Raw genomic sequence first — 15,515 nt, 5'->3', positions numbered from 1 at the left:
GTTCCACAGGGCGGGCGCCACCACCAAGAAGGCCCTCTGCCTGGTTCCCTGTAGCTTTGCTATAAGAGAAATGTGTGACAAATTTGAAGTCCGAATTCAATTGGTTAAAGCAAGGGTCAGCAACCTTTTTCAGCTGTGGGCCAGTCAACTGTCCCTCAGTGGGGGGCCGGACTATATCTTTTTTGGGGGGGGATGAAGGAATTCCTATGCCCCACAAATAACCCAGAGATGCATTTTAAATAAAAGGACACATTCTACTCATGTAAAAACACGCCGATTCCCGGACCATGCGCAGGCCAGATTGAGAAGGCGACTGGGCCGGATCCGGCCCCCGGACCTTAGTTTGCCTACCCCTGGGTTAAAGTTATGAGAATCTAATACAAATCTTAGAGAGGGAGATAAGCAAGAACCAAACTTGACTTGCCACCACATCAGACCGCAGTGTGTTACTGACACTGGCTGGCAGCAGCTCTCCCAGTTCTCAGAATCAGAGAATTGAAGAGTTGGAAGGGACCCTGAGGGTCATCTAGCCCAACCCCTTTAATGCGGGGAGTCTCAGACAGGAAGTTTTCCCCAGCCCTGCTTGGCGATGCTGCAGAGGGAATCTGGGGCCAACACAAATCCAGATCGGAGTCCCTTAGATGGTTGGATGACACCTTGCACACCTCGTGCCGCTAAGCTGGTACCAAACATCTTGCCCTGCTTCCCTTTGGACCACATCATGAGGCCAAGAGACTTTTGGGGTTGGGCTAGATGACCCGCAGGGTCCCTTCCAACTCTATGATTCTAAGAAAAGGGAGAGGGTTCTTTTTTTCTAAAGGTTGTCTAGTGACTTATCTCCTTGGCTTGGGGGCCACATAACTCCTTACCCTCCAACACTTATTTGATGAAAATAGGGAGATCCTAAGGAATAGTGAGGGGCTGTGAGGGACGCGGGTGGCACTGTGGGTTAAACCACAGAGCCTAGGGCTTGCTGATCAGAAGGTCGGCGGTTCAAATCCCTGCGACGGGGTGAGCTCCTGTTGCTTGGTCTCTGCTCCTGCCAACATAGCAGTTTGAAAGCACATCAAGGTGCAAGTAGATAAATAGGTACCACTCTGGCAGGTAGGTAAACGGCGTTTCCGTGCGCTGCTCTGGTTCGCCAGAAGTGGCTTAGTCCTGCTGGCCGCATGACCCGGAAGCTGTACGCCGGCTCCCTCGGCCAATAAAGCGAGATGAGCGCCGCAACCCCAGAGTCTGTCACGACTGGACCTAATGGTCAGGGGTCCCTTTACCTTTACCTTTAAGGAATAGTGGGACATTCCTGGGTCAAGTCAGAAACCAGGATGGCTTCTATAAATCCGGGACTGTCCCGGGAAAACAAGGTCACTGGGAGGGTCTGCAGTTGCGGCCTCCTTTTAGCGGGATGGTGTCGGCACGTCCTGAGTTATCTGTTTAGCTGTTTTTAATATTTTTATTGGATGTTCTTAATAGGTTCAAACTGCAAGTCACTTTGGATGTGAGAGAAACAATGGACAAATAAGGTTTTCGTGGATCTAATATTTTCCCCCGCCTCTCCTTCTCTCCGTCCCTCAGACTACAGTTCCGGGTCAAGAAAGAAGGGTGGGGAGGAGGGGGCACCCGGACGGTGTCGTTCGTAAGTGGACAGGGCGACGTGGTGGCGCTCAAAGCAAGCGGCAAGACTCTGACCATATCCATTGGGAGTGGACTCCCCAAGAACTCCAGTAAGCAGGGGCTGAGTGGGGGATTTCCTTATACAGAGCTGCCTTCAGATGTCTTCTGAAAGTCAGATAGCTGTTTATCTCCTTGGCATCTGTGTTTCACAGGGAGGGCGCCACCACCGAGGAGGCCCTCTGTCTGGTTCCCTGTAGCCTCGCTTCTCACAGGGAGAGAACCGCCAGAAGGCCCTTGGAGATGGACGATGGGATTGGAGATGCTCCTTCAGGGCCAATTCTGTTTAGTCCAGCACCAACACTTTGAATGCTGCCCAGAAACGTACTGGGAGATGGTCTTTCAAGACCGGTGTTATATGTTCTCGGCGGTCACTCCCAGTCACCAGTGTTCTGGGTTGGTTGTCTGTTCCCTGTAACTTCAGTTCTTGCAGTGAGGGAACCACCAGAAGGCTCTAGGAGTTGGACCTTGGTGTCCGGGCTGAACGATGGGGGTGGAGATGGTCCTTCAGGGATAGAGGGCTGGTATTATATGGTCCCACCAGCCACTCCCAGTCCCTAGTCTGGTAGCCGCATTCTGGATTAGTTTCAGTTTCTGAATCACCTACAAAGGTAGCCCCATGGAGAACGCATTGCAGTAGTCTAAGCAGGAGATAACCAGATCATGGACCACTCTGGTGAGACAGGGAACAAGCAAGGAGGGTCTCATCCAGCACACCAGATGGAGCTGGTAGACAGCTGCCCTGGAGGCAGAATTGACCTGCGCCTCCATGGACATCTGTGAGTCCAAAATGACCCCCAGGCTGCGCACCTGGTCCTTTAGGGACACAATTACCCCATTCAGGACCAGGAAGTCCCCCACACCTGCCCGCCCCTTGTTCCCCCAAAACAGCACTTCTGTCTTGTTGGGATTCAACCTCAATCCGTTGACCACCTCCAGCTCACACAGGACCTTCACTTCCTTCACTGGTTCCGATTTAAATGAGAGGTAGAGCTGGGTACGATCCGCATGACTCGCCCCCCCTTTGCAGAATTTTATCCCAATTCCAGTCTAAGGTGAATGTGAAATCTCTTCCTTTCTTCCTCCAGAGCCAACCCGGAAAGGGGCCCTTCAAAGCAGAGGTCGCCACAAGCAAGCAACGCCATCGCGAGCCCCCCCGTCAGCCCCCAGAGGTAAGCCTGGCCAAGGATGCTTCTTGGGGGAATGGAGAAAAATGCACATTCAACATGGGAGTCCAGCTCCCAGCAGCCAGCATGGTCAATGCTCCAGGGAGTTCTGCAAAGTGGAGTCCTGGAACATCCAGAAAACCACAGAATTGCCCATTTCTGATCTAAGGGTAGAGGATAAAGTACCGTGGTGCCCCGCAAGACGAATGCCTTGCAAGACGGAAAACCCGCTAGACGAAAGGGTTTTCCGTTTTGGAGGTGCTTCGCAAGACGAATTTCCTATGGGCTTGCTTCGCAAGACGAAAATGTCTTGCGAGTTCCTGCAGGGTTTTTTCCCTCCCCCCCCTTTTCCCCAAGCCGCTAAGCCGCTTATCAGCTGATCCGCTAAGCCGCTTAACAGCTGATCCGCTAAGCCGCTTAACAGCTGATCCGCTAAGCCGCTTAACAGCTGATCCGCTAAGCCGCTTAACAGCTGATCCGCTAAGCCGCTAATAGCGCTAATCCGCTAAGCCGCTAATGGGCTTGCTTCGCAAGACGAAAAAACTGCAAGACAAAGAGACTCGCGGAATGGATTCTTTTCGTCTTGCGAGGCACCACTGTACCATTTTGCTAACCCATTTTGCGGGGTTACCTTGTCTCACATAGACTAGCTGGGAATTTCAAGCTGCATTCTTCCTCCATGAGGTCTAGAAACCTGCCCTCTAATTTTTATTGGCCTGGATGAAAGCTCAGATTGGCTCGTCATGTTTTCTTTAAGCTGTTTTTAATACTGAAGTTTAAATTGCTGTGACCCACCCTGGGGCCTGTTTGTGAAGGGTGGGTAAAAAAAAAAGTGGGTTGTTTTTATTATGTAATTTGTACTTTTATATTGTGATTTTTTGACTGCGGGAGGCAGTGGAAGACAGGAGTGCCTGGGCGTGCTCTGGTCCATGGGGTCACGAAAATTGTGATTTTATGTTGTAACTGCCCTGAGACCTGCAGGCATAGGCTAGTACACAAATTTTAATAACAATAATAATAATAGGGGCATTACTAATAATTGGAGCATTCATCACAATCTAACTCGCCTGTGGTGAGCTGACAGTTTGCTCCAGGCGACTAGGCAACAAACGGCTCAGGTTGTACGCAGCTGAACAAAACCAGCACAAAACTCTGCAGTTTATTTGCTAAGGCTTCTGTAACGTCTCCTGTTTAGGGGCGCCCCCTCAAGGTACATGCAGGAACGGAGCGCCGCAATTTGCACGCAGCACCAGGTCCCAGGAACAGACCTACAGCGCCCCCAAGAGGCCTGGACAAGTGCCCCAGGTCAGCGCTCTCCCCAGACAAGGAATGACGCGGCGGGCAAAGGCGAGGACGCCCTCAGACCACAACATGGAGTTCCTCAACGTTCCAGACCAGGGAATGGCAGGGTATGTGTTGATTTTGAAACCTATCACCTGCCCCAGGGTGCCCTATGTGACGAAAGCTGTTTCCCTCCCCCTTTGCTGGCAATATTATTATTAAAAGGTAAAGGGACCCCTGACCATTAGGTCCAGTCACGGACAACTCTGGGGTTGCAGCGCTCATCTCGCTTTATTGGCTGAGGGAGCCATGTACAGCTTCCGGGTCATGTGGCAGCAGGACTAAGTCACTTCTGGCGAACCAGAACAGCGCACGGAAACGCCGTTTACCTTCCCGCCTATTTATCTACTTGCACTTTGACGCGCTTTTGAACTGCTAGGTGGGAAGGAGCTGGGACTGAGCAACGGGAGCTCACCCCATCATTGCAGGGATTCAAACTGCCGACCTTCTGATCGGCAAGTCCTAGGCTCTGTGGTTTAACCCACAGCGCCACCTGTGTCCCTAATATTACTATTATTATTATTATCATTATTATCATTATTATCATTATTATCATTATTATCATTATTATCATTATTATCATTATTATCATTATTATCATTATTATCATTATTATTTGCAAACCACTTGGAGGTTTTACTTACGATCAAGAAGCAAAAGGTAGATTTTGATAACAAAAACCATAAGGACTAGAATCATGGGGTCGGTTTGAAAATTAAACTGAACTTATTGGGAACCATAGGAATCAACTCCTGGGGTCTGAGGTCTAAGGTCCCTTGGCCCCTCCATATTATTATTTTTATCTTTATTAGTTTTTATTAGTTTTAACAAATCAGTACCCAATTTCATCAAATTTAATGCAGTTTTTCCATTGATTTTCCACTCTTCGTTGTCCACATTTCATCTTTCCTCTAATTACTGCTTTATATCAGCCACTGATTTCCAATTCACATTCTGTTCCTTATATTTAATCTTCTGTTCCAGATTTCAAAATTTATTTTCCCCCTCCCTTTCCCCTTCTCCCTCAGCTGTCTATTTATCAATCCCTGCTTGTATAATTACTTATTTCCTTAAAAAGAAAAACAGAAAGAAATCAAATGAGGTTCCTCTGGCCTTTGCCTCTCCACCTTAAATCATTACTTGTATAGACCCAGATGGGCTGGGTAAAAACAATAAAATTATTATTATTTCTATATTATGTTTTTCTTTTCATCTTGCTTGTGTGATTATCTGGATCTGTCTTTTCATCTGTTGTTCCACCTTTTATTCCCCCCCCCCATTTTTTAAAATTGATTTTCCACATTTATCACAAAATGACATACATAACAAAACACACAACAACAAAAAACACACTACCATACAATAAAATTAGAGAAAAATTATTTCTTCAAATACCTAATTCTCTTAACATTGATAACTGACTTCCTCGATTCCCCTCTAACTGAATTTCATTATACCACCTGTTTAGCAGTTCTCCAAGTTCATATTTCTAATAATATTAACTCCTTTCATTTACTAACCTCTTCTCCTTTATTAATATTCTAATCCTTAATATTCTACCCCTAAGCCTATTTGTTACTTCCAAGGATTTCCTATTTATCTTATATTACAATACTTAGCTAAACATTCTTTTAATTTCTTGTTGTTCCTCCTTTTATATCCGCTCCTGCCCTGCCAAATATTTGAGGGTCCCAAAAAAGCTGATGGGCATTGCTATCCAAATTGTTTGCAGTGTGCCGCATCATGTGATCATTTATGTGGGGCAGATAATATTTTATTCAATTGGGCACCCGTCGGAAAAGCAGGATTCTGTGCCCAGTGCCGTATTCTGTTCCCCTGTGTCATTCTGCTGACGGGATGAGCCCTGCAGGTGGAAACATCTCTGGTGGTCTTCAGAATTCGAACCCAGAGCTGCAAGCACCGCCTGCCGACTCACTTCCGCCTCTTTTTAACAGGACGCAGAGAAAGCGGAGCATCAGCCAGAAACCCCCTCCGGCCGTGGGGAGGCCCAAGCCGCAGCCCAAGGCTTCCGGGCCACGATGCCGCGCTCTGTACCAGTATGTCGGGCAAGATGTGGATGAGATCAGCTTCAACGCAGGCGACGTGATAGATATATTGATGGAAGGTAGGTCTGCAATGCGGTCTGTGACTCACGCAAGTAAGGAGTGAGCTGTGGTTTCGCACTGCAGAAATGCACATTTCTCTTGGGGGAGGTACAGGTGGGTCTGAGGTCAGCCATAGGGCAGGCGGGCAATGGCAAAAGTGTGGGGGGCTGCCCCCTTCTTCTGAAGCTGTCTCCCCACCAGACACCCCCTCTCTGCCACTTTCGTACCCTCCAACGTTTCTCTGATGAAAGTAGGGACATCCTATTCCTGCATTATTATTATTATTATTATTATTATTATTATTATTATTCACTGTCCATCTTACTGGGTTGCCCCAGACACTCTGGGCAGCTTCCAGCACATATAAAAACATAATAAAACATTAAGGTAAAGGGACAGCTGACCATTAGGGCCAGTCGTGGCCAACTCTGGGCTTGCGGCGCTCATCTCGCTTTACTGGTCGAGGGAGCTGGCGTACAGCTTCCGGGTCATGTGGCCAGCAGGACTAAGCCGCTTCTGGTGAACCAGAGCAGCGCACGGAAACGCCGTTTACCTTCCCACCGGAGTGGTACCTATTTATCTACTTGCACTTGACGTCCTTTCGAACTGCTATGTTGGCAGGAGCAGGGTCCGAGCAACGGGAGCTCACCCCGTCGCGGGGATTCGAACCGCCAACCTTCTGATCGGCAAGTTCTAGGCTCAGTGTTTAACCCACAGCGCCACCCGTGTCCCTTAATAAAACATTAAACATTAACAAACTTCCGTATCCAGGGCTGCCTTCAGATGTCTTCTAAAGGTTGTATATTTCTCCGATGGAAATAGGGACGACCTAAGGAAAAGCTGGGGACGCGGGTGGCGCTGTGGGTTAAACCACAGAGCCTAGGACTTGCTGATTGCAAGGTCGGCGGTTCAAATCCCCGAGGCGGGGTGAGCTCCCGTCGTTCGGTTCCAGCTCCTGCCCACCTAGCAGTTCGAAAGCACATCAAAGTGCAAGTAAATAAATAGGGACCGCTTTCTAGGGGGAAGGTAAATGGCGTTTCCGTGTGCGGCGCTGGCGCTGGCTCACCAGATGCAGCTTCGTCACGCTGGCCACGTGACCCGGAAGTGTCTTCGGACAGCGCCGGCTCCTGGCCTCTTGAGCGAGATGAGCGCGCAACCCTAGAGTCAGTCACGACTGGCCCTGACGGGCAGGGGTACCTTTTTAAGGAAAAGCTGAACATTCTGGGATCAAATCTGAAACCAGGACAGCCTCTGAAAATCCAGGACTGTCCCTGGAAAGTAGGGACCCTTGGAGGGACTGTAGAATGATCCTGTTTTCATCAGAGAAATGTTGGAGCGTATGCACGTAGCTAGGGCAGGGGAGGAGAGCAAAAAAAGGCTAGATTTCAAGAGATGGTTTTAAACAGCAGCTGTTTCAACAAAGCAGGGATGGAGGGCGGCATGTGGGGTTAACAAGCAACACAAACACCTTGTCATATATTATTATGATGTTTTTGCAGACCCCTCCGGATGGTGGAAAGGACGGCTTCATGGGCGAGAAGGCCTCTTCCCCGGGAATTATGTTCAGAAGATCTGAGCAACGCTCCATCCTGTGGCCCAGAGAGTAAACAGGCCAGATCATACGAAACCAGCTCTTGAAACAGAGAGCTTGCGCCATGCGCAAGGAACCCCTGCCACATGCGTTGCAAAGCACATGGAGTCAGAAACTGCCTCCTTGACCGCTGTTTCCAAAACTGCAAACGCTTTGGCATGTGGGTTTTTTTCCAGCAAAGGCAACCTTTGCACCCCAGCACTCGTTGTGTTGATATTTTTTGCTGTTCTGGTGCTATCTAAAGGGGTACGGCAAGTAGGGATTTTAAAAAAGGGATATGAGTTATCGAGGCATGCTGGCGGAGCATTGCACAACGACCGCCTTGATGTGTTCTCTGCACAATGTTGCAATGCTTTTTTGAGCGGGGGGGGGGGCGGGGAGGCAGGGAGGCCCAGGAAGGAATTAAAAACGGCGTTTCGAAATGCACATTGTCTTCTTCGTAATGTCTGTTTAGGGTGCAAGCACGCTCATTCGAAGGAGGGGACATGGGCATAGCCAAGGGAGCAGCTGCCCCCCCCAAAGTATATTAAAATACTTAACTACAAGTAGAAATAATCAGAATATTTGGAACTGAAATCCTCGCCGAGTTCAAAAGGGAGTAATTGAAAAGGAAGTAATTTAAAACAACAGTTGCTGAGACATTTCATTCTAAATCTACCACCAGCCTTTCTCAACCTGTGGGTCCCCAGATGTTGTTGGACTACAACTCCCATCACCCCTAGCTGGCAAGGCCAGAGCTCAGGGATGATGGGAGTTGTAGTCCAACATCTGGGGACCCACAGGTCGAGAACTGCTGCGAGCCAGGCAGAGGATGGGGATAGGTGGGGGGCCTGCAGCCCCTTAACCTAAATCTGGCCACGCTCATGGGAGGGGAAACCTTGGCCCATTTTGATTTGCTAAAAATCAAGGGTGTGCCTGTTTGCAGAGTTTAGCTTCCCCAGTTGTGTAAAGCAGATTGGGCTCATGGCCACGGATCGTTCCAAGGTGGGGGAGAACAGGGAGGGAAATAGGAATATCCTTTATTTTGAGCCAGGCTCAGTATTATCCAGAACAGCGGTTGCCAAACCTTTGGGGACCAGCACCGCCTGCCAAAAGCATGGTTCAGAATAGCGGTTTGCAAAGCCCGCCCAGGAAGATCACAAGGCAATCAAGATTCAAAACGGTAAACATCCATCGCAATTTATTTAAAATCTAATTGGAACTATTTAGTTGAATGAATTCAACAGAACAAATGGGACTTAGAAGCGTGGAATCGTTCGACCAGTGTCAGTCTAACCTAGAGGTTCAGGTTTGCATTGGCCTTTATTTTTGTGATTATGATTCATTGGGGTTGGAGCCAGAATCTTTCTCCATCAGACTGAGAGCTTTAGCATAGAATCGTAGAGCTGGGAAGGACCACCAAGGGTCATCTAGTCCAACCCCCTGCAATGCAGGAATCTCAACTAAAGCATCCATGACAGATGGCCACCCAAACTCTGCTTAAAAACATCTACATACATCCCTTTAATTTTTGGCTTGGGCCCAAAACATTGCTCCCTTTCCCCTTCTGGCTCAGAGATGGGGCACCTCAGGCGTTGGGGAACAACTGAGGTCCTGCAGACCTTCCTCTCTGGCCCTGGACACTCCCCAACCCTGCCTCACTTTCCTTGAGTGCTTTTAGCTTTGACAGAATGTGCCAATGAATTGCGGCAACACCTCTTGCTGGTCTGGGTAGACTCGGTAGACTAGCATGGGTAGGCAAACTAAGGCCCGGGTGTCGGATCCAGCCCAATCCCCTTCAAACGGTCCAGGAATCAGTGTTTTTTACATGATTAGAATGTGCTCTTTTATTTAAAATGCATCTCTGGGTTATTTGTGGGGCCTGCCTGGTGTTTTTACATGATTGTGTGCTTTTATCTAAAATGTACCTCTGGGTTATTAGTGGGGCATAGGAATCAATCCCCCCCCCCCAAAAAAAATTAACCCCGCCCCCCCACAAGGCCTGAGGGACAGTGGACCAGCCCCCTGCTGAAAAAGTTTGCTGACCCTTGCGGTAGAGAATAGAGTTATCCTGCTGGTCAGATAACTTTTTCATTTTTGGCCCCCACCCACCACTGCCAGCAATTCCCTAAAAGGTAGCTCTAAGGTTGAAAAAATTTTGCACCTGCCTTAAGGTTTCCAGCAGGTTGGGGGGGACCTATCCTTAGTTGTGGTGCCGATAATGCCAAGGTTGCAGGTTTGATCATCTTATGGGACAACTGCAGTGTCCCAACTCTACAATTCTGTTTACTTACTTATGCTACAAAGTCGCTTCAATGCCTATCTTGTGAGCAGTGTACGTACGTGACCCTTAGGTAAAGATCACAGCGGCAAGCATTTTGCCTTGCCGTCCGATTTGTCTGTGTAGACAATGCTCAGCTAGGTGGATCCATGGTTTGCTGCAGTGTGTCTGGCAAAAGTAGACTGTCTTGAGATGGGAACACAGGATGGGGGTTTTTTAACAAAGACTCTGGCAAGGGGCTGCCTTACAGGGTATAAAACCAGCCGCTACCTAGGATTAAAGGAACGGAGTTGAGAAGCCAGGGGTTGGGACTTCTCATAGCAACCAGCTCAACCGAGGTGAGGAGATATGGTAGAGAAATGAGAATGCAGAGACATGCACATTCCCTACAGCTGCTTGTCTGGACTGCTGCAACAACTCAAATACGTCCCAATTTGAGGTTACCAGGCACTAGGGCTGGGCGATATCTTGATAAAACCTGCTTTGGATGGTATAAGTTCGTATCACACTATTGGTTTCATAATTTTTGACCTGGCAATATACTGCAAATCATGGTGCCTGTGTGTGCTATGCAAAAATCAGAATGTGGGGAAACCCATGAAGCCAGCCAATGACTCTACATAGCTCCATCCTTCTCAATCGGTGTGATACATTATCGCGATGTTTAGCTGGTGGTATATTGTGATGCTGAACACCAGCTACTGCCCAGCCCTACTAGGCACCTGTAAAGAAGGAAACAGCCAAGTCCCTGCTTGCAGGACACAGGAAACTAATCTTGAGAGGCCCCCTCAGCACCCTAGAATCCCATCTATCTTGAAGCAATACTGACAATAACACAAATGAGCCACAACCCTGGAAAGGCTCACAATCTGCACCAAATTACATTGAGAAGAGGACCCCCAACAAGGCCAGGTGATGTTGTGGAATATGCAACTGTGTTGCTTGAAAGGACCCTGATTTGAGTGAAAAACTATTCCCTGAAGAAACTGAACCTTCACAGTAGGACCAATGTCATGATCTCGTCAGCAAAGCAAGGGAACACCCACCGCTTTTCTCGATGTTGCTGATCTACAACTGCCATCTGCCTCCACCACACTAGCTAGGAATGAGAGGAGCCGAGAACCCAACATGCCTCACTACTGCTCTCCAAGTCCAGGCTAAAAAAAACCCTTCCTAGCCGAACATACCAACTGTTATTAAACATTAAAACTAGCAATAAAGTAAAATATAAACTTTTATTTAGAATTAAAAGCAAATACTTCAGTATCACAAACACACAATATTAAACTTCCAAGAAATATACTGCTAATTTGGAGTGAGCATTTATTTTTTTTCTTTGCACAATCACAACATGCAGACAAATCCAGGAGAAAGGGAAAAAACAAGATGACAAAAAGGTGGAAATTTTCAACATCTTTCCCCCCACACCACCACCACCAGAGCAGCCTGTCACAAATAATTCGTACAAAGGAACAAGTCATCTTTCTTTCTTTCTTGCGCTTGTGCGCTACACATCATTTAAAGATGTTGACAAAATTTCTACAGATTCATCTTTGACAAAGAGAAAACAAGAGAGAGAAAAGCTCTAACAAGGCAAACACTGCAATCTAGTCTTCTTCGGAAGAGTCTCGTTCGAAGGTGTACGCCATGAAGCAAGCATCGGGTCTCTTGGGGACAAGGGCATGCCCGGGTCTCACAATCTCAAAGCCCAAGAAGCTGAAAGTACGGAGCAGCGAGGCTGCCGGGGAGAGAAGAGACGTAGGGTGAGTTCCCCAGACGAAATTAAACACCCCGTTTGCCCCCCATCTCCCACCCATGCCACCGGGGAGGTGACACGGGTTCCTCGCACGCACACCCAGCCACCAACTCTTACCTCTGTCGTCTCTATTCTTGTGGAAGCAAATGAAGACATGGTCCACTTGAAGTTGTTCTTCAGCAAACTCAAGAAGAACTGCAAAACTGGAGGTGGGGGGAAAGAACAGGAAGCAAGTGAAAACTCTGTTTTCCACTTCCCTGCTCAAGAAGTATTTTATGCAACTGCGGTTCTGATTTGGGCAGAGGAAAAGCAGCAGAAGCTCCTTAAGGAGCCAGCAGCTGCCATTTATAGCTTAATAATCTCCTGGGGCTGAACGGAAATTACCCAGAATGGCCTCTGCCCCGCAATGCTACTGTCAAGAACTGGTTTTAGGAATTAAGATGCACATGTGGGAACTTAGAAGAACCTGAACTGCATTCCTTTCCCGTTAAACACAGGCCCCTCTTTTTTGAAGCCCCACACCACCTCTGTGGAAAAGCCGGAAACATGTACGTACTTAATAGGTACAAAAGTAGAATAGTACAGGTTCCCCAGGACCCATCTAACGAGGAGAAATTCCTCCATTCTCCTGTAAAGGGAAGGGGGGGCACCTAGTATTTGAACAGCCTCAGCCTATCCCTGTTGCAGCACCATCTGATTCCTAGTGGCCAATTAGATGCCTCTGGGAAGCCCATCAGCACAGTCTGAAAAACATAAAACTCTCACCTGCAGCAGCACACAGTCTGCAAACACAGAGGGTCCACTTAGCCATAGCAGCCAATTGTCAGCAGATAGACCACTCATCCGCTGTAAACCTGCCTAATCAGTGTGTAAAGCACACCGCACAACACCAAGAGGTGTATCAAGGATAGACCCCGAGGTCAGTTCTGTAAAAGCCACAGATCCAAGAACGAGACTTGACCAGAGCTATAAATTTGCTGGCGGCCTCCCTCACCCCACTCCAACCATGACAACAACCGAGGCACACCTGAACTCCTTCCGCCCTTTACCTGTCCTTGCTCCCTTCAGGCAGAGCGCCATTGGGAATTTCGATGTACAAGTTGTTATTGTTCAACACAGCTTTCCAGCTGATGTGTTTGGCATCCGTAAGCCTGGACTGGACATTCAGGATTCTCGTCCTGTTATTGGATGTTATCTCTTCTGTTACATTCAGCCGATTATCCTAAAGGAAACAGAAAGGTGTTTGGTTTTTTTATCTGCTTATGGCTGTGGGGAAAGCATTAGGCTGAATCTACTGTGAGTCCCACTCAGAGTAAACCCGCTGAAGTTAAAGGACACATCTCAGCCTAATCTCTAAAACCCTTAAAATATGCAGGGATTAACCCCACGTGCAGAGTACAGGCATACTTACGGAATAAAATAAGTTAGCTGAAAGATTGTGATCCCTCTGACAATTCCCTCGCCCACCTGGGATCTTCAGGGGTGGGTGAGGGGCATCAGGAGCACCACCGAGGCCCCGGACCCAGGTTACTACAGCAACTGAAGGACACTCTGGAACTGAGAAAAAGAGAGGGGAAAAGTGGTCAGGGTTGCACACCTAGGGAGGACATCAGAATTTCTTATGGACTAGTAGCATGAGCTCCAAGTTTGAACAAGCCTCCCAAAAATTAACACCCCCCCACAAATTCCTTCCAACTCCAAGAATCACGCAAATGTCACACTTGTGTCTGTTGAATGCTAACACACAAAACAATCTGGATGCACTCCACTGATATTCAAGCCTGCTGTTTTGCTATCTGCTATTCTCTGGGGAGTTGCTTAAGTTTCCAGAGTTAACGGGAGTTAGCAGGCGGGGGCCGGGGAGAGGACTAAAAGGCTCCCATACTAGTTGTTTAACTAGCACTCTATTGCCCCATCAGCCCACAAACATGTTCATTCCCTATTAGCCTCTTGCCGCACTCACATTCTACAGAACTGGAAGCCTTTTCCTTTCCTTTCCCCTTTACTGGTTGCAATAAAATACATATAACTTCAATAATCCATAATATGTTTTGCTTCTTTCTACTGGGAATTTAATACTGGGAGCAGCAAGCGTGCAAGCTAAATTGGAGAACTGCCATTTAAAAACAGAAAAATAAAGGGGTATGCATCCACAGGTTAAGAACGGAACTTGCAGCTGCAAAATACCAACCACTATTTCTGAATTTCTAAGCTGCCATTTAAATGTCCCGCACAGCTGAAGAAATCTAGCCGCGCAGCATTCACGTACAGTGCTATGTCAACAGCAAGCCAGCTGAATTGAATGGGCTCCGTCTCCTTTTTAACATCAACAGCGGGTGATGATAATCGCTGTCCCACTTAGCCCCTCCCTCTGCACCATCCTTCACCCTGCAGGCTCTCACTGGATGCGTCACCTCAGCAGATGAAGCAGATCAAGGTTCCCCTCGGGGAAATTCTCACAACCATCCTGCCAGCAGCCATTTGCAAAACAGTATAAACAAGGGGTGGGGAGGAAGCCCTGTCATCCACCATTTTGAACAGCCAAAAAAGAAACAACCGCCCCACTAATCCCTTGACGCGATATGCAGTGCTTTGCTCAAAGGATTGCACAACAATCCGATTTATTTTATTCCCCCTTCAGCCACACAAGCTGGGCTCAAGGTTGCTCAAATGTGGAGGGGGGGGGGGAGAGAATGATTGAGTCATCTGAGGCGCAGAAAAATGCTGCTCCGGGTTACAATGGTTTGTGACTTCTTTTAAGGTCTTCTGACAGGCAGTATCTACTCATTAAGGGCGCCTTTTCCATGTACATTTGCTATTGTAATTTCTGGTTTGATGCCATAGGCCCAACATCCAGTTACTAACTCCATCGTCTTACAATGCTCTGTGCTGTTTCAGTTTGGATGAGTGGGAGAATGGTTCCAGGCAGGAAACCACAGGGCTTGTTTTATTTTTTTAATTAAATTTGGCAGTTGCTTTATCTTGTTCAGGGCAACCCAAAACGGCATACAACCAAACGGACAAAGAATAAACGCCACATAGGTACATTAAAATCAAATCTCCTTCCTTAGAGGTTTTTAAGCAGAGGTTGGATGCCCATCTGTCATGAGTGCTTTAGCTGAGATTCCTGCATTGCAGGGGGTTGGGCTAGATGACCCTTGGGGATCCCTTCCAACTCTGCAATACATTAAAAACACCCCACCCACTTCTAAAAGGCCACAGATAGTTAAAGGCCTGGTTACGGAGGACAGTTTTTACCTGGTGCCTAAAGATAAAGGATTGCGCCAAGATAACTTCTCTGGGGAGAGCATTCCAGAAACGGGGAGTCACCACAGAAAAAAGGTCCATTCTAGTGTTCAAGATCTACCACCCTTTGTGTTTTCCATCATGAACTCAGCTCTCTCCTTAAGCAGACATTACGCCCAGGGTTCAACACCCCTCTATCCTTGCAGTCCGCCAAGGAATCGGCCCTGTTACGCAGGAAGCCCAAGCTGCTTATCTAAAGACAACTGTTTCTATTCAGTGTAACCAAGACTGCAATCCACTGGTGGGGGACCAATCGCCAGTTCCCCATGGATCACCTAACTAAGGCAGGCTCCTGCGGGCCTGGATCTGAGCAAGCGTG

General features: G+C 47.9%; 2 protein-coding genes across 2 annotated transcripts in view; one reads left to right on the top strand and one right to left on the bottom strand.

Annotated features, from left to right (window-relative positions):
• Nucleotides 1-8,411, top strand: part of MYO1F (myosin IF) — a 67,576-nt gene extending 59,165 nt beyond the window's left edge. The window contains exons 24-28 of the mRNA XM_081895423.1: nt 1,576-1,724; nt 2,760-2,843; nt 4,033-4,246; nt 6,134-6,303; nt 7,783-8,411. Coding sequence (XP_081751549.1) covers nt 1,576-1,724; nt 2,760-2,843; nt 4,033-4,246; nt 6,134-6,303; nt 7,783-7,859 — 694 coding nt within the window. The 3' untranslated portion in view covers nt 7,860-8,411. The remainder of the gene's footprint in view (nt 1-1,575; nt 1,725-2,759; nt 2,844-4,032; nt 4,247-6,133; nt 6,304-7,782) is intronic.
• Nucleotides 8,412-11,350: 2,939 nt separating this feature from the next.
• Nucleotides 11,351-14,760, bottom strand: OAZ1 (ornithine decarboxylase antizyme 1; the record flags this gene model as incomplete). Its single annotated transcript, XM_081896030.1, has 5 exons — nt 11,351-11,872; nt 12,008-12,093; nt 12,940-13,112; nt 13,302-13,487; nt 14,752-14,760. 5 exons carry the CDS (start codon nt 14,758-14,760, stop codon nt 11,742-11,744), a joined length of 585 nt encoding a protein of 194 aa, XP_081752156.1. The 3' UTR covers nt 11,351-11,741.
• Nucleotides 14,761-15,515: the final 755 nt, after the last annotated feature.

This window comes from Podarcis melisellensis (genome assembly GCF_964234715.1).
Source record: "Podarcis melisellensis genome assembly, chromosome: 18".
NCBI lineage: Eukaryota > Metazoa > Chordata > Lepidosauria > Squamata > Lacertidae > Podarcis > Podarcis melisellensis.
This window is presented reverse-complemented; position numbering and strand designations above follow the sequence as displayed.